We start from the raw sequence: 23,229 nt of genomic DNA, 5'->3' as shown, positions 1-23,229 counted from the left end.
TCATCGGCTAGATTTTTCTAAACATCTGAGCCAAGAGAAGGTGCAGAAAGTCTAGTTTCCTCTTAGACCACCTAAATTGTAATATGTTGGAACACAAAGTGTTCACCGCTGGGAAGCAACAAGGGTTTAGCAGCTGTTTGTAAAAGTATTTTAAAGCCATTTTTCAGACATTGGATATATAATATTGCTCACTTCATCAATCTGTTAAAATGACACCATGTTATCATTCAGACTCAGGTGAATTTTACATTCATGTTCCTCACAGCTTCATCCAGACACCACAGGCATTCACATGGGATTGAACAGTACATTAAGTGACTTATAACCCATAATAATGCAATAAGAATCATAAAACTAAATCTAACCTGACAGCAGGCTATCAAACTGTACAAAAAAGCAATAGCCAAGTTTATTTATGTTTTCGTACACAGTGAAACTTGGCCCATGTGTGATGATAATCTGCTACTTTACTGCAGGTGTGTAATAAGCTTTAATAAGACACCTAGAAACAGCGGGAAGCAACAAACTAAATTTCAGCTCCACTAAACGCTTTATCTAAAACTGGATTAGATTTATTATCGGTGATGCTCATTAATCTGACCTGATACAGACTGTGTCTAAAGTTTTACTTTTATGGACATTTCCAATTGTAGTCGATATAAAACTGTAGGACAAAGTGAACAAGAAAGGTGGTTTAGGATTTTGGCCTCAAGCTGTAACTTTTGTACTCTTTGATGTTTTTGAATCAGTGTTGGTGCTGAAATGTCGAAAAATATTCATCAAATCGCTTCACACAGCTTGTGCGACTGCTTGCTGTTCAGGCTTGTGTTGAAAATAATCAGAAATGTTACTAACGTCCCCTGGCTGGGTGCTAATCTGACGTCACGGTTGCCTTAACTTCAAAACCAAAAGCTTTGGAAAGACACGTTGGATGATGACTGAAATGTTTGTGTGTCCACATACTTTTGGACTGTATCTTAATTTATTACCACTATAATGTAGAGTACAAAGTGCCACCGTAGAGCACAAAATTAGGGCACGAAACAGCAAAAAAAAAAAACTTTAAAAAGCGATGTGGATGCATGCTGTTGAACTCTTCTCCTACTACGCTGACAGTACTGTCTTTCTATTGGCAGGAGCTGGCAGCCAGAGTGAACCAATCAGCTCTTGAAGCTGTGACGCCATCACCGTCCTTCCAGCAGAGACATGAGAGCATGAGACCAAGCAGGTAGGACTGGGATGGTGGGATGGGTGGGGATATGCTTTTTATCAGAAGATATTTTGAAACACAGTCGTTCATCATGCTCCAGCTGTGAGTCACTAATATTTCCTCCTGGAAAATAATCGGTACCTCCAGCACAAGTTTTTATTACGGGGGTACTTCAAAAAAGTTTTCTCCCTCACCCAGAAACAAAGGAGCATAACTCCTGTTTCGGGTTATAACTTTATACTATAAAGTCTTATATCACTGTGTACAAAAACTCAAACATTTAAGGCAATAAAGGAAAAAAGCAGGAAAACCTCTAAGCTGGCTGCTGCAGGACACAGAGCTCATCACATGGCACGGGTGGCACAAGCAGCCAAATGTGGCTTTAAACTGAACCGTTGCTTCGTGAACTTCACTCACCCGACCTGCACCGTCTCACTTTCCACTTGGCATGGTCGCCATTTTGAGAGTGATGATGAAGTCATCCACGCTGTTGAGGCGAATCTTGAGGCTCAAGATGTGACCTTCTTCTGGAAGGGAAAGAAGCTTGAACATAAGTGGACCGAATGCATTACAGCTAAATAAGGCTACGTTAAAAAATAATGCAAGAACAATCTTTCTCCTGTGATGTTTTCTGGTGAGACCGAAAACTTTTTAGAGTACCTTCGCATACATGAAAAGTCAATTAAAGTCAGTTTATTTAATAGCACATTTAAATACAACAAAAATTACCAAAGTGGTACACAACATCAGATAAATACAACCATTAACACAAATAAGTCAATAAAAAAAACAGAAAACAACAAACCCCTCACAACCAAAGAGATCCTAATCATAATAAATAATAATAATAATAATAATAATAATACAGAAGGTGTGCACACAGAAAAATTACAATTGGATCTAAACCAGAAAAAGTCAGAAAATAAAAATAAGTTTCTAATTGGGATTATAGCCTTAAGCACCAATCTGCATGTTATAAACAAGCAATAAACTTTTTATAGGCAACTCTCTGAACCCCCAAATTTGCTGGTAGATTTGAAAGACATGTTGTGTTTAAGAAACCCACCAAAATTCAAGCATTTGTCAGAGTTGGAAACTGTAAAATCAGGGAATACCCTTGGATTTGGGACTTTTTGACAGGCTTTGAGCTACTCATCTGTAGTATAGTTTAGTGATAAGCCATTAAAAATCGCTTTATTTTGCATTCAAAAATGAGCCAGATTCTGTCAGAATTCAGTGCAGCTGAGAAGCCATTAGTTACTCAATAGCGATCAACAGTCACGTGACAAAAACTCAGGGGCTTGTTGGCTGAACTGCAGCACTGAGAACAAATTAAAAATGTAAACAATAACAGCTGTGAGCACACATGTTGTACATTTTTATTTTCAGGCTTTTAAAATGTTTGTTAAGTAAATAATCTTAGAAATTAAACATTTCATTTCACTCTTACACCCAGAACCTGCTTGAGGTTTAAAGGGTTAATCCTGTCCTGAATAGCTAGTCGCTGTAAGGATGCCTGGTGAAATGAAATCTACTCCTGCTTATGTGAATCAGTCATGAGCCGAACTGCTGCATTGTGATACCAACTGCAACCTCGCCAAGAAAATACTTCATACATAAAAACTGTCATTGGCCAGTCAGATTTCAGTGCAGATGTCCATCACCACCTCTCTCCACCTTGGTTCCAGTAAAGGGCGTGCGGGCCGAGCGAGCAGTATCAGCTCTGTGGGGTCCGAGCCGTCACCCGCTCTCTCTGTGCTTTCACTGGACGCGCTGGTCGCCCCGGAAACACCCATCCAGTTTGACATCATTTCCCCCGTCAGCGAGGAGAACTCTGGGCAGAGCAAGACAGCTGCACAGTCCGGCAGGTAGGCCTGTGTTTGTGCATAAGGGACGTTTGAGTCAGGTTTCCAAGAGTTGATTTAAAGGGCTTATTTTGAATAGAATCAATATTGTGGTATTTACCTTTGGTGTGAAGCCCGAGTATAACACACAGAGCGACACAGCTGCTTGTAACCAGCGGGGAGAAGTACAAGATGAATTATGAGCCGTTTGTTTTGTTCCTGTAAAATGTCTTCAGTCATTTTAAAGGCTTTTTATTTTCAAGGCCTTATTTCAAGTTCAACTTGATCACAGATGAGTAAGCAAGTCAAACAAAACACATTGAACACATTGAACACATTTATACCATCGTTACATGTGGAACTTGCCACTGCTTGGCTGGTTCACCCAAATCATGGGAAAAAACCCACTACAGGTAAGTTTTTACAGTGAACATTTTTTCACTGTAAGATCAGAAACTGTTGTGGGAACAAGAAGTTACTGATGATAATCCTGATGGATCAGTAAATGTATCAGTTCATAAAGTATTTGGAAAAAGTGAAATTATAGCCAGTATGTAAGTAAGTTTGTATCCTGTCTGGTGATGTTGAAGCTGCTGGTGGACGTACTTTAGATCTGCGCTGTGGAGCCTTGAGTCCCTGTAAAGCAGAGTTTGACATTAGGGTGATGTCTCTGATAAAGACCTCTAAAGTGACTGAAACTGGACTCCATATGTGTCCACAGAAGGAGTAATCCATTTGGAGAGTCGGGAGACAGCACGTCAGAGGACAGTGAAGGTACTGTTTGTTTGTTTGTTTATCTGAATTATCTATTTATAAAATTAAAAACAATTGTTCATGTTTTCTGTTGCATCCAGTTAGAACTTTTCTTGGAGTTTTAAATGACCAAATAAAAGTCTTTTGTGCCAGACTATCGTTGGCTCTCTGCCGCCCTCGTGTGGCTGAAGGGCAGAAAGCACCTGCTGCAAGCCGTGTAGTTCACTGTAGTTTGTAAGAATACATACTAACAATAAAAACTGTAATAATAATTAATATATTTGCCTATTTCAGCCAAATGACAATCACACAGGAGTACTGTAATTGAAATCGTGTTTTTAATTCTCCCTGGTTACCTGTGGTCCAGACTCCATCCTCCACCAGCTCTTCATCGTTCGCTTCCTGGGCTCCATGGAGGTGAGGACCGCCGAGTCAGTGGACGTCATCTCTGAGACCATGAGGCAGATCTTGGCCGCCAGAGCCATCCACAACATCTTCAGGATGACCGAGTCGCACCTGCTCGTCACCTGCGACTGCCTCAAGTATGAGCTTTGTTGTATTTTGATAAAATAGTCAGTGTGACCCTCAGCCTGTCAGCGGTTTAGATGTTGTGGCCGATGGGTGTTTGCAGTGTTGAAAGTTACAGAACATGTTTTGCTTTTTAGGCTCATTGATCCTCAGACACAAGTCACGCGGCTCAGGGTAAGGAGGTTTCTCTCATCACATCTGTTTCTAAGGGTTTCCGTTTCAGTCTGTTCTCACTGGCTTCCTCCTCCGTCCCGCTGCAGTTTCCTCTCTCCAGTGTGGTTCAGTGCTCGTCCCATCAGGACAACAAGAGGCTGTTTGGGTTCGTCCTGCATTCGGCGGGTGGGCGGGGCGACAGCCGAGCCGTCTGCTACATCTTCGAGTCCAACAACGATGGAGAGAAGGTTGTGTGTCTATTCGTGTGTTTCTGTAACTGTCTGACACTCTGTTGTGTCTGTCTGACCTGTCTGTCTGCTTCACCTGTTTCAGATCTGCGACAGCATCGGTCTGGCCAAGCAGATAGCCTTCCACTCAGAGCTGGTGAGGCCGAGTCGCTGCTTTTTACTGTGACACTGCGGTCAATGTTAAGTCACTCACACTTCAGCAGTGATTGTGGCTCATTCAGGTGATGCTGTGGATGTTTGTTTTTGTTGTGCAGGACCGTCAAGCGGTGGAGAAGAAGAAGGAGCAGGACAAGGCCAAAGAGAAGCAGCAGGAGGAGCTCAGCAAGCAAAGACAGATAGAGAAGGTGACACTAAACCTTTAAAGCAAACCTCACCCCTGCTGTAATCTGTTGATTAATTTATTAATTATTCAGTCAAAAAAATGCACATGAAAAATCACAGTTTCCTAAAACCCCATATGGCGTCCTGAGATGACTTGTTTTGTTTTATTACATTGGACAAAAAAATAAAAATGTAGAGCTTTATGTAATGTTTCTGTTAAATATTATTTTGCACAATTTGTTTAACCAGTTGAACCTCAAAACCTACTGTTTTGAAAGTCACGTTATCAATTTTTTTTAAAATGCGGAAATTCTACCTTTATCAGAGACAGAAACTGTAAAAACTGAAAAAATAGTTTTTCAATTTTCAACTTTCTAAGGATTTGTGATTTTTTTTTTTGGTATCGTCAGGAAAATGAACCAAATCTAAGCCTATGATTGTGATATTTCATCAGAGTCACTTTATTCTGCAATTTATTAAAAAGAAATTGCCAAAATAAATAAACATTTCTACAAACCAATTTGTGTAAAAAGCAAAGTAGTACAAACTTTGTATAAAGTAGTATATGAGTGACTCAGCTGCAAGCAGGACAAGATTGTGGGACTTTCTGGTTGAGCTGCAGGCAGCGTTCACACAGAGCAGAGAAGAGACCGGTCTGAAAGCAAAACTATAAGTACTAAAAAAATATCTATAGCAAGGGTCTCCAATCCTGGTCCTCGAGGGCCACAGTCCTGCATGTTCTAGATGTTGCCCTCTTCTAACACACCTGATTCAAATGATCAGGATCATTATCAGGCTTCTGCCGAGCTTGATGATGAGATGATCGTTTGAATCAGGTGTGTTGGAAGAGGAACACATCTAAAACATGCAGGACTGTGGCCCTTGAGGACCAGGATTGGACACCCCTGCTCTATAGTGGGCTGAGCCACTCTTCTTTTTTTTCCATTATTGGTAACATCTGTGGAAAAATGTTGTAGGTATTGTTGTCAGTTTATTTCAACTTCTGTTTTTTTCTTTGTTATGACTTATAGCATTACATCTTTGTCAAACTGCACAAAAGACCTTTTTGGGTTTTCTCTCCTTCTAGTCCTGGTTGTTCTGTTTCATAGAGGTGCAGGACTTTATATGAAAAAGTAAAAAATGAGCCCACAGTGAGGAATAATGTGACAGGAGAACAACCTGCTTGGGGTTCAGAGGGTTACATTTACAGGTTAAATTGTGCAGTTAACTTTTTCAGGTGAGCAAATGGTCATTAAATCAAATTTAGTGACAACAAGGCAGATTCACATTGTTTTTGAGAGGCAGGTTAATGTGGAGCTAAAGTCGATCTGCACAAAAAAGTTTAATCAGAACTAAAGCTCTACTAAAGTCCACTCACCGGTCATCAGGTCTTGTTGGTCAAAACGCAGCATCCTTCATCGGAGCTGTTTTTCCATTCTAGAGCAGGACTCTTGACATGGAACCTGAGTGTTTTCTTGTTCCTCTGCCAGGACCTGGAGGAGCAGAGTCGCCTGATCGCTGCCTCAAGTCGCCCTGCCAACCCGCCCGCCGCTGACGGACAGTTCCTAGTCCTTAGCAACAGCCAATCAGAGGACAGCGACGCTGGGGAGGAGGGGAAGAAGCGGGGTGAGTCTGAAGCCTAACGACACTCAGAGGATGCATGTTTTGCCTCCCAGGCGAGTCCCTGCTGGAAGCGTTGAGACGACAGCTCAGGGATCAGAGGAGGGGGAACACCACCCACCCGCCCGGGCTGCCTGGGGCCGATAAACATGTGCTTCCTCTCTGCTGGACTCTGTTTGAAGCTCACGGTGGAGGCTCTGAGAACGGAGAATAAACCTAACGCACCCTCACTACAAGAGGAGGAGGCGAGGAAACGTCTCATCACGGACTTTTATTCTGTGTGTAAAAACGCTGCTTTTATACCGACCGCCTCCACTATCAAGAAAAGACAAAAAAAACATATAGATTAACCTGTAAGTCTCCTTTTTTATGTTTATTTTATAAAAAGAGCTAACAATGACAGTGGAGGACGTAAAGCAGAGAAGTATGTGAGGAATAATGAACCAGCACCTGAAGAGGACACGGGAGACAACACACCGATTTGGACGGTTGGAGCGTCGGTTCTCAGCTGATTCCTCTGTCAGTGTTGTTGGTAAAAAAAAATGTGTCAAATGATAAAAAAGGCGTGTGAGTAGCAAGGAGACTTACTTTGAAGAGGCCGTATTCTAACTAACATTACGTGGCTGATTTGTACCTGCACCTGAAAGGCACATTGGGAATTTTTTTTCCGAATTACTTCTGCGTTCCCTAAAAACACTTCTGCATTTCCTCTGACCTTTGTCTGCATATAAAGATAATATATGGAGTAACTCCCTCCTCTCATATGTTTCCTGATGTGATATTTTGAGGCTCCGGCCATCACCATCTTTGCAACTTCTCCTAACTCCAACAAGGAGCACAGAGGCGGCATCCACCTGTTGCTCAAAGCTGCCACGTTCATAATTATGCATAACTTCAAGCCTTAATATAATTTAAACTGGTGACATATATAAAAAGAATCACCTCCTGTACAGTTGTCATCAACAGGGAAATTAACTACAGAGACCAAAACATTTCAGGTTTTTGTACCAGGCTGTAAACATGTTGATTTCTGCTGTAAAGTTTTCCACGGGGGTCTATGAGGACTGACTCACTTTTGGAGGCAGCCTCAAGTAGTCATTTGAGGAGCTGCAGTTTATTGCACTTTCAAGTTGACGTTGTATTTTTTAGCCCTGGAGGTTGCTGCTTGACTCTGTCATAAAAACACACAGACGGATCCACAGCACGAAAGGAAAAAACAGCCACAGCTCTAACATCAAAGCCAGCAGCTGGATACAGTCAGAGATCAGCCTTTTAAAATGAATAATGAGCAATAAATGCATCAAGTGTCTCATCATCTCGTTTTTCTGTAGCATCTGCAGGGTGTTTCTCTAAACCGGCAGGTTTTTAAAACTGGACCATCACATCAGCTGTCCGTGTGGGTCAGAGGGGATGCAAAGCAGATCACAAGGGAACGCAGAAATGATCCAGAAATGGATGGTGAGGGTTCGTACCACATGGGCACATTATGAACTTAGCAGTAGCTCATTGGCTCAGATCCCAGCTCGGGAAGATTTGTGCTTCATAAACAATTTGCACAAAAATTTCACAAAATTGAACCTTTATCCAGAAAAAAAATTCCCACAACAACCTTTCAGAGGCTTTGAATTCTTCAAATCAACAGAAGCCAATTTTAAAATCTAGTAAATGTCCCAAAACCTTCGAAAACGCCAATCAAACAATTTTACACTGCAGGAACTTAAACCTTTGTGTGTGTTCTGACTACGAGAACCAACCTGGGGGTTGCAGGGCTGTTTTTGGGGGAGAAGATCGTGCCTACTCCAGGGTGGGTGTTTCTGAGCGGCCTTGAAACGCTGCTGTGTGAATCTCGGTCAGAGTTGGTGAAGACGAGCGGTTTCTCTTCTCCAGCATCACCATCAACAGCATAAAGTTCACCGTAAAGGCTAACACAACGGACCTCTGTTGTTCTGTTGCCCATGCAGCTGTCCAGTCACTTCAATTAGTCACTGTCGTGGCGCACTCAGAGTTGAAGCTGTTGGATCAGAAAGGTGGAGCTCCTGCAGTGGAAAGCCATTTAAAATGTCACATAGATGCTAAAAGGAAAATACGCACAAAGTGAATATGATAGTTTCAGATGAGGGAGGAGCTCAACATTAAAGCCACTGAAGGTGAAATGTTAAAGAAAAGCTGCATGTAAAGTGGTTAAAACACTGTTGAGAAAATGTTTTTGCCTATTTTTTACCCCACTGACTTATTGGCCCCGAGATCATCACGCTGTGTCCAACGGTAGCGGCTGCAGAAACTCTAAAGGCAGGACGACGAAACGACTGAGGAAAGAATCCAAGGAACTGCTCGCTGTCGACCACCTGAACTCACAGCTCGCTCGTCGGTGGAGGATTTTAGCGATAAAGTAAAGCGGGTTGACAGTTTAAAGGATGTTTTTCTCAGTTTGTGATCTGATGCCCCTCTGTGGTGGTTGTTGCCGCTGAGAGCTGCTGACCACTGAACCAATAACTGTTGTCATGAATGAAAACCGTTGAGGTCAAATCCTGCTCCTCGTGGTTCAAAGTTGAGCTCTGCGGTGAATATGTAACGCCTCCATCAGCTTCCAGGTGCCAATATTAAAGGAAAGGGGTTTTTTTTATGTCCGTCACACAACCAGATGTAGCCAGCTGTGATCAGTCAAATCAAGTGAGTTTATTCATCGTTGGAGTTTTTCTCCTGCAGAATCCCTCTTATACATTCACTTAACAACAATATAAATGCACCAAGTAATGTTTTATGAAATTCTATCAATTCTTTTTAACACAGGAGAATCAGTATTTGTTGTTTTTACGCTTGGCGTCTGTGCAGCAGAACAGATGCAGTCGTAGACCAGAAATCCCAAGTCGGCAACGAGTCACGCAGACGTTGGTGCTGCCTGTGGAAAGTCGTCTCACTCTTCCTCAGTGAAGTTGGGGGACATTTTCTGAGACAGAATCACGTTGTCAGACATCCAGAGCATCATGTGGCAGATGATCTGTCTTTACCAGGATGTCTAGAATGAGTTGTGGACGCTCACGTGCATGACGGCGACGCTGAGTGACCTCCAGCATCCAGCAGCCTGTTCTGTCTATTGTCACCTGTGGCATCACGTCATTTGAATTAAGCTGCATTTTATAGAACTAAAGCTGGAGACCTGATCGTTGTCCTTTAAATCAACACCCGATCAGGCTGTGAATTAATTCGATGATGGAGAATTTGTCACCAGATGAACAGCTCAAAAACTTTTTGTGCACAATTGGCTGCTTTTATCGAAGTCAGAAAAGACCATGTTGCATTTATATTTTTCTGCTGCTGAAGAAGGCTGTGTACGCGGACCAGGCCCCCCTCGACTGCCACCCTGTCCTCTCAGCACCTGACCCCATGACTCCCTCTGCGGGTGGTGAGTCCACAGGAGGGCGGGCCCATGCCATCCTTTCGGGCTGAGCCTGGCCGGGCCCTGTGGGCAAAGGCCTGACCACCAGGCGCTCGCATATGAGCCCCAACCCCAGGCCTGGCTCCAGGGTGGGGCCCCTGGGACCTGATTTACCGGTCAATCTACGTTCCTTCTCTCACCTATGGTCATGAGATCTGGGTAATGACCGAAAGAACAAGATCGCAGATACAAGCAGCCGAAATGAGTTTCCTCCGCAGGGTGGCTGGGTGCTCCCTTAGAGATAGGGTGAGGAGCTCGGTCACGTGGGGGGAGCTCGGAGTAGAGCTGCTGCTCCTCCACGTCGAGAGGAGTCAGCTGAGGTGGCTCGGGCATCTTTTTCGGATGCCTCCTGGACGCCTCCCTGGGGAGGGGTTCCGGGCGCGTCCCACCGGGAGGAGGCCTCGGGGAAGACCCAGGACATGATTATGTCTCTCGACTGGCCTGGGAACGCCTAGGGGTCCCCCCGGAAGAGCTGGAGGAGGTGTGTGCAGATCGGGAAGTCTGGGCAGCTTTGCTAAGGCTGCTGCCTCCGCGACCCGACTCTGGATAAAGCGGAACAAAATGGATGGATGGGTGGATGGATTCTGCTGAAGAATAAACCATAAAATGAGAGAGAAAAATTCCTCTTGGATGGAAAGTTTCCACCATATTGTTGCGTCATCCTCTAAACTAATCAGCTGTTAGATCAGGTGAGGGCCACGTGTTACCCATCATGCCCTGACAGCAACCGCAGTTAACTGTGATGTCTGCGATCGATTCTCATCTTGAACAAGCTTTTAATCTGTATTTACTTTTCAAAGTGCTTCACAAGGCAACAAACTAAAAGGACTAAAATATACTTTAATTTTGAAAATGTCCACCTGAGTCTCAAACTGCAGAAGCCTCAGATTTGCTTCAGATACACTTTGGAGTCCAACACTAGAAGCACACCACTATGGACAGAAGAAATGGTGGCAGCCACAGAAACAGTTTCAGTGTACAGTTGAAGACGGACTTGAAAACCCCCGAAATCGCCCGTTTCACGCCTTTGTAACACCTACTATTATTATTTAATAAGGAAAACATATCACGCCATCCTGACTCCAGCAGCCCAGCTGGATTAGAGGCCGGAGCCAGAGGGCTCCAGAAAAAGTAAATCAGACTTTAAACTTTATATTATAGAATAAATACCTGCATGAAGTGAGGATCTTGCACCGTTTTAGATCTCCTCTCTGGTCTGTGAACAAAAGCACAACATTTTTCGACAGTCTCCTCACGTTTGCTGATTTTGCTTTTCTGATAACCCTGAAAACTGAGGAAAAATCTTTTTTTAAACCAATAAAACAAACTCCATCCTCTTCCGAGATGCTGCGTTTCTCCTGATGTCCCAGTATTTATCAGGCATGTGTGTATTGGTCACTTTTTTTGGAGGCCTTCTATGTTTTTTGTTGATTAGCCTTTTTCCAGAGTGATTCATGGTGATAATCTGTAGAAGAACAACTGAATAAGCTTCATTTTCTAGATCAGCGACATGTGGGGACGTAAGAGGTCATGGCCTCCGGGGGCCAAAGTCAACGGTTACTGATGATGGTTTTATTTTTTCGTCTTTTCTGGGAGGATGTTTTCTTGCTGCAACCGGGTGAAGAACTCACGCTGACGGAGCTGCACTTTACTGAGGCAGGAAATTATGATGTTGCGCTGTAAATATGTTTAGGTGATTGATGTTCCAGTGTCATGATTAATAAAAGGCTTTTCAGTGATAAATAAAAGCACTAACTCCACCCGCCCGAGTCAGCCTGCTGATGTTGTTAGATAAAACAAACGTCCACCAGCTGCATGCGATTGAGGGGTAAAAAATGATTTAAAGAAAAAAAAAAAATCTTTCAATAATTTTTTTAATTAAAAAAAAAAAACATAGTATGATAAATATTTTTGGTACAAAAAAATAAATATACAAAATATATAAAGTTAAATAAAAAATGTTTACATTATATAAAATACAGTTTTTTTAAATGTATAACTTTGTCAACTGTAAACTTTTCATACTTCATCTGTTTGTTTTTTTTCTTTTTGCCATATTACATCTTTTTCAAACTCTCTTTCCATCTTCTTTGTTATGTTTGTTTGTTTGTTTTTTTATTTAAATTGTATTTTATTTTATATCTTCTAAAATTATTTTAGCTGTAGAGAAAACCTCTTTGCGGTTTGAAGCTGCCGTGAATATAATGAAATAAAAAGTCAATCAGTCTGAAAATAAAATAAAACAAACACAAGAACTGGCCATCACAACTTTATTGTTTAATAAATATAATCAAGGAGTTACAGAAATACCAAAAGTTATTGGCGTAGATTTCAGGGGGGCAACGCAGGAGACACCTCTCCCTTCATATTTACATGTGCACAAAGCAGAGGACTTGATTAAAAAATGTGCAGAGAAGGCATAAACTGGTGCATAAAGATTCACAAACATGGAAGAAATGTGGTGTTTGATGCTCAAAATGTCCTGGAGAAGAATATCCAGACTCCCCATCAAACAAAACCTCCACCAGGCCGCAACATTTTCAGTATAAAAGTTTGCTTTATACAATAAACACCTGCTAAATAGTGTGTTTCTCTTGGTTACAGAGAAATATGAGTGTTAAAACATTTTCTAAAGGACATGTAACATCTGCAGTGCAAATTCCCAAACAGAAGAAAAGACGAACAGAATCAGTGCAGTTTTTCAAGTGTTTCCCCACTTCCTCGTCTAAAACAAATCCTTCAAACCTCCTTTGGCCACCAAATCAAAAATTATTGTTGGCACCAAAAATATTAATGCTGTTTGGAACATCTCCAAAAGCCACAACACGCCAAAAAAAAAGAAAAAGTACAAACACAGTCCCGCTGCCTGTGAAAACTGTTCACTCATCTTGTTCCAACTGGTTTATGTTCTGGAGGAAATTAGTGTTGTCCATCTTAGTTTGACTTATCGTGCTTATTTATGTCAGGAGTCATACAAGAACACTTTTCTCAAAGGAGGAGATGCTGGTATCCGACCTTCTCTAACCACTAAACAACCGACGGCTACTGTTAGAACCAAGCCAGTGTAGAACAGCAGGTTCAGACACCAGGAACATCTTTAAGTCAAAACAAAGTGCAGGGATTTTCTTCTTTTCAGCTTCCTGTTTTTTTTATTTTTCTTGTGAACTTCTGGATACTTTCACTTCCTCAGGCCTCTAAAATAATTCACAGAAATGACTCAGATGGAAAAAAATCACTCTTTGGTTCAACTTGTGTCCACATTAAAGCCGAGACTTGCGAGACATAGTGACAGCTCCCTCCTACAACCTCAAATCTCTGACGACTGGTGTCTTTGATTGTTGTAATTATTGGAGGTATAAATGAGTCCATCTTTGTTCAAACATCTGCAGAGATATTAGCTCCAAAGTCCAAAGCTCTGGTTTCATCACACACGCTCTACCACATATGTGAGGAAAACCAAAAAAACCTCAACTTTACACCTTTTCTTTTGGCACGTGGCACAAACTGAGCAAAACGATGGACAAGAATAAATGTGAAGCGTCTTTGTGATGAGGCGGATTTAACGGCTCAAGTCTACAAGTGATCCTTTGTCCTGAATTTTGCGGCTCGGGTCAGATCACAGACGATCCAGCAGGAAACCAAGTAAGAAGAACAGCGCAGCATCACGTCACTTTTTACTGTTTGAGGATCTGGTTGGAGAGCCAGTCCAGACCTTCGACCAGACCGGAACCGCTGACAGCACAGGACGACTGAACAAACCACTGCAAAGATACAGAGGACAAAGTCATGAGCAAACAAGAAATGAAATGAAATCACCACAACAGCAATATTTGACAGACTATTAAAAAAAAAAAAAAAAAAAAAAAAACTGGATGTAGGCATTGTGACATCACCCCCTGGTTTGCTGGCAACTGTTTTATAGTCTCAAGTTTGTCATTTGGCCGCAACCGTCTTGGTCTTTTGAAAGCAGACATGATGAATGACGCGTGGCTCTGACTAAACTCAAGGACACTTAACACCCTGTTTTATTACACTGGGTTACAACAAAATGTTTTTTTGAAGTTGTCTAGGATTTTTTAACTGATTTAGGACATTTTTGCAACGCTGAATCCAAAAATGACATCTGCTTTTCTGTATCAGGCCACCTCGATTTAAAAAAAAGTCGATTTTACCACTAAATCAATCACATTTTTTGATATTAGCGATTGATTTATTTTAGTATTTCTCAAATGAAATGAAAAAATCTGATTTTAGTGGAAAAATGTCATTTTCTAATCCTTTTCATTAGCTAAATGATCCAAAAGTTGAGGAGCGTAAACATTTGTAAAGGTAAATATAAGTAAATTGCATGTGGCCACAAATCAAAATTTTGACCTCATTGAGCAAAACCAATGTAATATTTGCATTCAGCACATTGCAACTGTCCAAAATCAGCTCAAAAACCTTTGACACCAAAATGGGTGTAGCCCAGTGTAATCTATCTTTTACTCTAAATCAAACCATAATTCACAAAATGAACATAATGCTACAGCACGATTAAAGGAGGCTTGAAACCACCGAGTAAAACTATAAATGTATTAAAAAATGTTCACTGAGGCACCAGATCAAGGCAGAAATAGGGTTGTTTTCTCAGATTTCAGAGGAGCTGACCCCTGCTGGCTGTTAGAAACAATGCAGGTTTAAGGCGTTACACTTTTCAGACCCAGACGCTACGTCCATCTTTGATATAAAAAGTCTGTAATCTTCACTATAAAATGGGACGTTTTGCATTGTGTGGTGGTGGCGTAAACTGGAAACACCTACCGGCTGCGAGACTCTTGATAGGCCCATGGCCTCGGTGATGTCACTGGCTGACATGGCTCTGGGCAAATCCTGTTTGTTGGCAAAAACCAATACAGCCACACCCCTCAGCTCATCCTCCTCCAGCTGTAAGAGAAAAGGCAAAGTGGCATTATTACAAGTTTGATGATGGTGTATTTTAAGCTCAGATATTAACCAATCAGTGGCGTCTTCCTCTGATGTAAATCTATAACTATATGGCTCATTTAATCTCAAATCACCAAACCTTTAGAACAATTCCTGCACTGCCATCTCTGATTTGACCGAGATATTAATAGAATAAAATATAGATGTGTATAAAGAAGTTTGGAAAGTTTTAGAGTGATATATCAAATACTTTATGAGATAAACGTTTTTATTTAAACTGCCCGTCGACCCACTTTCAGTACGTTTGATTGAAATTTGAAGCTGTTCAGATCTCAATATCTCAGGAACTATTAAAGATGAAAGTCTGAAATTTTTGTTCTTATTTGTCAGCTTGCCATCGACAGGGTCTGAAAATGGAAAATGTGCCCGTATTGAAAAATAGATTTCTGAGTCATATTTTGAGAACCATTTTGAAACTTCAGAACTCACCCATAATCAGACACTAATGGATCGATTTGATGCTTGTCCAGTACAACATTTCAGGCGTTTATCGTTAATAGTTCCTGAGTGATTGTTGTTCAAACAGCCTCAAATTTACATTTGCAATAAAAACATGCTGAAATGGGGTCAGCAGGCTTTTTTTTTTTTTTTTAAACCTATCTCAAAAAGTATTTCATATATCAGACTATAATTTCACAGATGTCTTTATAAATATCCATGTTTCTTAGGGTTAGGGTCAGAGATGGTCGAGCAGAAGGACTCTGGTGATTTGAGATCAAATCATCCAAACGACAGCACCAGTCAAAGGCTTTGACACACCTGCTCATTCAGGGGTTTTTATTTATTTTTACTGTTTTCTGCAGTGTTCAACTAAAGTGGAGATATTAGAACTATTAATCAACAAATGGACTGGTCTTTGTGACACACTGAGAAAGCAACATGTTGATTCCATTTTTTTTTTCAATGTTTGATTTGGCTTGCCGGTTCAAGTCCCGGTGGGGGCACCGGAATCTTTCTGCGTGGAGTTTGCATGTTCTCCCCGTGCAGCGTGGGTTCTCTCCGGGTTCTCCGGCTTCCTCCCACAAGTCCAAAAACATGTTGAGGTTAATTGGTGATTCTAAATTGTCTGTAGGTGTGAATGTGAGTGTGCTTGGTTGTCTGTCTCTAAGTGTGGCCCTGCGATGGACTGGCGACCTGTCCAGGGTGTCCCCTGCCTTCGCCCTAAGTCGGCTGGGATAGGCTCCAGCCCCCCCCGCGACCCTAATGAGGATTAAGCGTTGTATAGAAAATGGATAGAAATGGATGTTTGATTTGGCCTCCAAAAAAAGTGACCAACAGACAAAAGACATTTTTAAATTCTCTCTACTTCTAGCCGTGGTTGTGCTGTTTCCATAGAAGCAGCTTTTATACTGCAGTGAAAAGTGAGCCCACAGTGAGTAAAAAAAAACTAAACTAAAACTACTAGAACTTCAGAGGACAAACAGTTTTGATGTCCTGGCTGGAGAAAGCAGTAAAATTAAAGAAAACGTGTGCTGACAGGTGCTGTGTACATGAACTGGTTAATGAAGGAGTCAAGCGTCCTCACCATCATGTGCAGCTCGTCCGCAGCCTCTTTGATCCTCTCAGGGTCGTTGCTGTCGACCACGAATATCAAACCCTAAAGACGAACACAGACAGACAGCATTACAAACATCCTCAAGTCAGCTGCTTACGCACTCCACAGCTGTAGGAGGAGCAGTGGTTTCTACCTGCGTGTTCACGTAGTAATGTCTCCACAGCGGCCTGATGATGGTCTGACCACCAACATCCCAAACTGTGAAGCTGATGTTCTTGTAGTCCACAGTCTCCACGTTGAAGCCTGCACACACACACACACATACACGCATATTTAATTTAGGTTTTTACATAATTTATGTTTGATTTGGGACAAACAGATGAAAGTTAAAAACACAGACCGATTGTGGGGATGGTGGTGACGACCTCGGCCAGCTTCAGTCTGTACAGCAGCGTGGTTTTACCGGCTGCATCCAGACCCACTGCAGCAACACACACACCAAGTTTCAGCATCAGTTCATCGTATAAGCATTAAAGCTACTGAACGGGCAATTTACTTCAGTAAAAGTAGAAAAACTGCAGTAAAAAAATAAAGTAAAATTCACACATTGCAAATGGAAACACTCCTTAGTGTCTAGGATGGTCGTTCATTCTTCCACTGGCCTACATTTCAGAGAGAAATGTTGTATTTTCTATCCCACTACAGCTATCTGGCAGCTTTTAGAGCATTTTACACAATAAACAGTACAACAAATATGTAAAACACAACACCGATTGAAACTTTTTGGCTTCTTACAGACAGCAGCATGTAGTCGGCTCACATTGTTAACAGCTCCGACAAACTGTGATTTTTCTTTCTGAATCTCTCACAGGATTTAATTTGAAATAAATGTGTGAATGATCCAATACGTCAGCAAACAAATAAAGGATGAGAGTGACTGAAAACAGATATGTGTCAGAACTTAAACTGGGAATAAAGTAGTTCAGATCAGCAGCAGCTACAACAGTAACCTGCTGCTGATTCACTGATGCTAATGATATAATGGTGTCACATATAACATTACAGCAGTCACGCGGACTCTTACTTGATTCATTTAACTACATTTTTGCTGCGATGTACTTTTACTTTAGTGGGATTTTTCATATAGACTTTAACTTGGAGTATTTTTACTTTGCCGTATTGGCATTTTTACATCAGTGAAGGAACTTCTTTGACCACTGGAAGAAGATGAAGGACCACTGATTTTTAGAAAAATAATGTGATAGTTCATATTGCACCAGCTGTAATTTTCTTTTCAGTTCCAACCGATATGCAGAATAACTGGTGGAGTTCTTACAGGATTCAACAAACAGTGTGTTACCAGTAGAGGGGCGTCACTACTTTAGGAATTTAACTCATATGCAAACTGATTTTTTCTGTCATAAAAGAAATAACATAAAAGCATCCTTTATGGACATTTAGGAGTACAGTGATAGATATTTCAGTTGAAGAGTTTGGACAAGATGCACGTCATAAGTTTTCCTTTTTGCCTTTAGCTATCGTTCCTTGTCTTCAGTTGTGTTTTTACCGTATATGATAAACAGAACTAGTGGTGAACACTGTGCTCTGTAGGATCTGGAGTTCCACCAGTGGTTAAAAAACGCTTCTACATTGTAGTAGGTGACAACAGTGAGTTTCTCACATGTATAATGTTTTTTTTGGTTTTTTTTTTTTTTTAAATTATTACTATTTGACAAAAGACTAACATGATGGAGGTAAGTTATTTAAAATGGTGATGAGCATTTATAAATGGATTATTAGAGCCAAACTATGAAGGTAAGAGAACTTTGGATTTTACATAAAGAAAAATAACTACATGTTTGTAAAATGACAGACTAAACTACTACTGATACTGCTGGTTAGTGCTTAAAATACCACATAGCAGATGGAAAAAGTGGAGTCACAGGAATACTGACATTAAATTCTAAACAATTTACATACTAAATGAATATATAATGAAAGAGCTTAAAGCTACCAACAACAACAACAACAACAATAATAATAATAATAATCATCATCATAATAACAGGTGCTGCTATAATGACGGATAATGAAACTCACCCATGAGGATCCTGACGGGGGTCCTGGAGGTGAATCTGTTGAATATCTGTGAGATGAATCCGCCCATCGTTCAGCTGCTCGGTTCTCCGGTTCGGTGTGTCTCTGGTTCGGTGTGTCTCCGGTTCGGTGTGTGTCGGTGGTTTTATAGCGCAGCAGCAGCAGCAGTTGTGTTGTTGTTGTTGTGTGTGTGTCTTCCATGCTGTCACCCAGGCCGCTGTCAGCTCGGTACACGGTGGAAGCTGCCACAACACCGGAACACACCTTCAAACCCGGAACGACACTTACGGTTCGAGAGCCGAGGGTCCATCAGGCGGGGAGAGGCTGGACGTTTCCGTAGAGCTGCACTACGAAGCAAGTTGGACATAACCGCGATTTCTTTGTGTAAGACAAAAAAAGAAATCCGCAAATAGGGACAACGACCGCAGACGCCGGTAACGACTTCCTGCTTCAGCCTCTGCGCGCGCTCACGCAACAAGAGGCGCGTCATGTGACTCACGCGCACAAAATGAAACGATCGCGTGCGGCTGCTTCAGTCAACACGTTGTTTTAATGGAGAACAATGAGGAATATTTAAAATATGTATATGATAGTTGAAAGTGCCGCTACTGCAAATGGTGCAAGACAGAAAGGCTGGCAGATTTTTTTTTAACTATATTTATTTTACTGATCAATGCAGCCGCTCATTTCCACCTGACAGCTGCACATTAAAGCTGTTAAACTTCATATAATCAAACATGACATTGTACTGAAGTGCATTTAGGGCTGATACTGTCCTATAATATAGGATATTGCTTTCATTTTTGGCCAAATCAAAGTGAAATTTATGCTATTGATTGAATATTCTCTGTAACAACTACCAGTAGAATAATCCATGTTCTAATCTGTGTTCTGTCATACGGAAGAGGATTAGGGCCACTGAAGAAAAAAATAATAAACTTCTGAGAAAAAAGTCAGAATTCTGACTTTTTTCCAGGACATTAAAAAAAAATTCTGGGAGATTATTTTTTTTAAATCTCTGAAAAAAGTCACAAATTCTGACTTTAATCTCAGAATTCTGACTTTTTTTCTCAGAATCTTTTATTATTTTTTTCTTCAGTGGCCCTAATCCTCTTCCGTACTATCAGCTGCAGTACCAGCAGAGTAAGCGGAGGTCATCAAATGAAACCCCGTCTGTCTGGGACCACTAACATCCTGTTTCAGTAATCCAGATGCCTGTTTGGAGATGTCTGTGCAGCAGGCATGCAGGACAACATTGTGGGCGAGTGGATGTTTAGCCAGGATGCTGAGAATTTTACCCATGATGTCCAACCGCCTTTGTGTCTGGAAAGCAGAAGGTCGCACCTTTTTCCTCACATTCCTCACAATCAAATTTGGAGCGAGGGGGCTCAAGGTGCTCCAATTCGTTATGTCAGTGTTCGAAATTCGCCATCAACACAGATAATCGATTCTGGTCCAAGTCGAACCAACGCTCGGCCAATTGAGTTACGCTCCTCTGGTCATGTGATGCCGGCGGACAGAAACACAGGAAGTCGGGCAGCCATTTTTGTTTTTAATAAGCTTTACTGATGTCTTTGAATGTAGAAAAAACATGGCACGTAGACATTTTCAAAGTGTTGAGGTGGCTCTAAACAGAAAAACACCAACATAAAGGAATAACAAACAGAATAACAAAAATAACGAAATAAGATGGGAATCTCAACATGAATACATCCATCAAGGAAAAAATTCTTTGGGCATTTTTGTTTTTCAGGTCATGAAGAGATTTTGTTAATGTTCTGAGTTCATTCTTCCATCCATCAAAGTGGGGTTTAGTCTTTGTATATTTACATCTATGAATGAAATGTTTGGCCAGCAGAATCAGATTGTTTAAAAGTTTTTCTCCTCCAACAATACACCAGTTTTAATTCAGGACAAGAGGGTGCATTGAGATGTTTTTTTGAATGAAGCCAACTTTGAAAATTCATATACATACTCACAATGGAAAAATAAATGTTCAGTTGTCTCAATTTCTCTTTCAAAGAATCCACACGAGTTATGATTGAAGTTAAATTTTTTTAAGTAAGAAGTTGTTTGATGGGTAAATGTCATGTAGGATTTTAAATGACACATCTGTAGTTTTAGGTAAAACTGGATACGACCGATATCTTTTTCGTGTTTTCCTGGATGTTGCTGCGTCATAGTCTCTTAGAATGGACTTTCTTTTTAACTGGAAAGGGTAATAGTGAGCTGTTAAGCTATTTTGAATGAATTTGTTGTTGAACAGTAAACTGTTTAAGTGGATACCATTAATACAAAGTGGCCTCGGCTCTATTGTAATACCAGAATGCCAGGCGGCCATAGCAGCCACCGCTGACAGTGGCGCTTCGGTGAGAGTTTCAACTCTTTATTTGCCTTCTGTGTCGCTGGTTTGTGACACGTCTCATACTTGTCATCACTTTAGTACTTTTCATTTCCTTATTTGTGTTGGTTGAGTTTATCTGATCAGAAAAGTGAAGTGAAATCCACACTTCCACAGTTCATCTATAAGATTATTAGATTGATCATCAGCCTGACAAGGAGAAAGCACTTTTTTCACTTGTTCCTCTGTTAGGTGGGATCATTTAGTTTCACTTGTCTGTTGTCTTTGCATCTACAGCTGAATTATATTGGCCATTTTGTGTACATTTTAAAACCTTTCAAGTTTCAGGATATTATAGTTTGAAACACACTTGTTGAATTATTATTAAAGTTTTTTTCATGTCTTAGAGAAGATTCTGATAAAATCCAAGCCAACTACCAACGTTGAAGGTCCATCATGTAAAACAGTTGGTCTAATAATTATTTCCAAAGCTGTACGTTGGAGATGTTTTATTTATTTTAATTTCTCTTTCTTCACGTGGAGGACACATAACTGAATGTGGCCTTTAGATCATTTTAGTTCCTGAATAAAAAGAAGAAGTTTGGATGAGTTCTAGTTTAGAAAACTTTCTTAGTGAAGTTCAACAGTTAAAAGGAAATTAATCAGCATCCCACAAAATGTCTTTTTTTCCCTCCCATTTCTGTTCTTTTGTCACCATTTCTGATATTCAGTCTTCCTTCACGGTCTCCACACTCTAAAAGGTAATACCGATGCTTACTTGAATCACATTTGTGTACTTTACTTATTTCTCATTGTCCTGTTCGTTTCACTCATGGACTGTGAGTATGTCCTCATTTTTCCTTAAAGAGTTATAAAACTAAGCACACTTGAGTAAACTGGACTTGAAACGTTCTGTTCCTGGACTGAACACAGAGCTCAGCAGTGCACATGTGCAGTAGAGAAGTGCAGGAGAAGTTTCCAGAAACTTTACGGGGCGGCTGTGGTTCAGGTTTTCGTCGGGCAATGATTGGAAGGTCGGCAGTTTGATTCTGCCCCGTAACCTGTGTCATGGTCGTTGTGTTCTTGGGCCAGAAAGTTCACCCACCTTGCCTGGTGTGAATGCGTAGCTTACCACTCCTGGAATGAATGTATGCGAATGAATAATTGACAGTGTAAAGTGACTTTGAGCGTCTAGAAAAGCGCTATATAAATCGGATCAGTTATTATTATTATTGTTATTATTTAAGTTTCTAACACAACTTTACATGCACTGCACTCTAACACAAAGATCAAGTTCACTATACTTGCTATTTTTAAGTTCACAAAATTAAGTGAATACAGCTAAATTTTAGGTAAACTTTACAAGTAGATATGAAGTAAACAGAATTTAAGACTAATGGTTTCATTTACTTAGCTTTTTTGAGTGCAACTGGTTTCATTTAAGATCAACTTTTCACATTTTACAGTGCACAGACAGTTCTTAGGACTGTTCATTAGGACCTGAGCTCTGACTGACTCCAGACACATCACAGAAACACATCAGAAATCCCTCAGAACTACGGAACTGTAATATTTTAACACTGTGGAACAAACGCCCGACTGTCAAAACAGCTCAGTAGGAGCCCCACGGAGCTCTTTAAAACCACCTGCACAGACAAGCATTTATAAAAAAAATTTATTAGTAGGAATAATAATGATTGAATGAAAAATGAATAATATATAACTTTATTTGTATTAAAGGCTTTAAAAACAAGCAGTGAAATCTTTAAATAATTTCTAAAATTCACAGGGAGCCAGTGAAGGGCAGCAAGGGCTGGTGTCATGTGGTGGCTTCTCTTGGTACGTGTTAAAAGCTGGATTAGTTGCAGTCTTTGAATGTTTCGCTGACTGATACCGGAGTAAAGTGAATTGCAATAGTCAAGTTTGGAGGCGATGAAAGCATGAATGACAGCTTCAAACAGTGGAGGAGAAAGGAATGGTCAGATTTTTGTTCACTGTCTTAATTCAGCAAAGCAGGATTGTACTACCTTGGTCACATGTGCATCAAAAGATAGCTCTGAATCAAAAACGACACCAAGATTACAGACCTCTTCACAAATATTTTGGACAGACCACCAGACTAGAGAACAGATTTTTAACAGTGCTCGTGCTGGGGCAAGGGGGTGTAATGATGATATCTCTGATTTCGAGTCATTTT

General features: G+C 40.9%; 2 protein-coding genes across 2 annotated transcripts in view; one reads left to right on the top strand and one right to left on the bottom strand.

The window, feature by feature from the left end:
- appl1 (adaptor protein, phosphotyrosine interaction, PH domain and leucine zipper containing 1) overlaps positions 1 to 7,696 on the top strand; it is a 20,840-nt gene extending 13,144 nt beyond the window's left edge. The window contains exons 14-22 of the mRNA XM_008302171.1: positions 1,137 to 1,228; positions 2,899 to 3,078; positions 3,776 to 3,828; positions 4,175 to 4,349; positions 4,473 to 4,509; positions 4,596 to 4,736; positions 4,822 to 4,872; positions 4,991 to 5,080; positions 6,548 to 7,696. Coding sequence (XP_008300393.1) covers positions 1,137 to 1,228; positions 2,899 to 3,078; positions 3,776 to 3,828; positions 4,175 to 4,349; positions 4,473 to 4,509; positions 4,596 to 4,736; positions 4,822 to 4,872; positions 4,991 to 5,080; positions 6,548 to 6,700 — 972 coding nt within the window. The 3' untranslated portion in view covers positions 6,701 to 7,696. The remainder of the gene's footprint in view (positions 1 to 1,136; positions 1,229 to 2,898; positions 3,079 to 3,775; positions 3,829 to 4,174; positions 4,350 to 4,472; positions 4,510 to 4,595; positions 4,737 to 4,821; positions 4,873 to 4,990; positions 5,081 to 6,547) is intronic.
- A 4,670-nt stretch (positions 7,697 to 12,366) lies between these two features.
- Positions 12,367 to 19,150, bottom strand: LOC103372514 (ADP-ribosylation factor 1-like). Its single transcript, XM_008302170.1, has 6 exons — positions 18,695 to 19,150; positions 16,995 to 17,075; positions 16,788 to 16,897; positions 16,625 to 16,696; positions 14,917 to 15,039; positions 12,367 to 13,874 (listed from the first exon to the last, which is right to left on the bottom strand). The coding sequence occupies exons 1-6, from the start codon at positions 18,759 to 18,761 to the stop codon at positions 13,788 to 13,790; spliced, it is 540 nt and encodes a 179-aa protein (XP_008300392.1). The 5' UTR covers positions 18,762 to 19,150; the 3' UTR covers positions 12,367 to 13,787.
- Between the last annotated feature and the right edge of the window lie 4,079 nt (positions 19,151 to 23,229).

The sequence above is a fragment of the Stegastes partitus genome, unplaced genomic scaffold, assembly GCF_000690725.1.
Source record: "Stegastes partitus isolate 25-593 unplaced genomic scaffold, Stegastes_partitus-1.0.2 Scaffold1770, whole genome shotgun sequence".
In the NCBI taxonomy this organism is placed as follows: domain Eukaryota; kingdom Metazoa; phylum Chordata; class Actinopteri; family Pomacentridae; genus Stegastes; species Stegastes partitus.
Note: the sequence above shows the minus strand (reverse complement) of the source record. Positions and strands in the feature narration are given on the sequence as shown.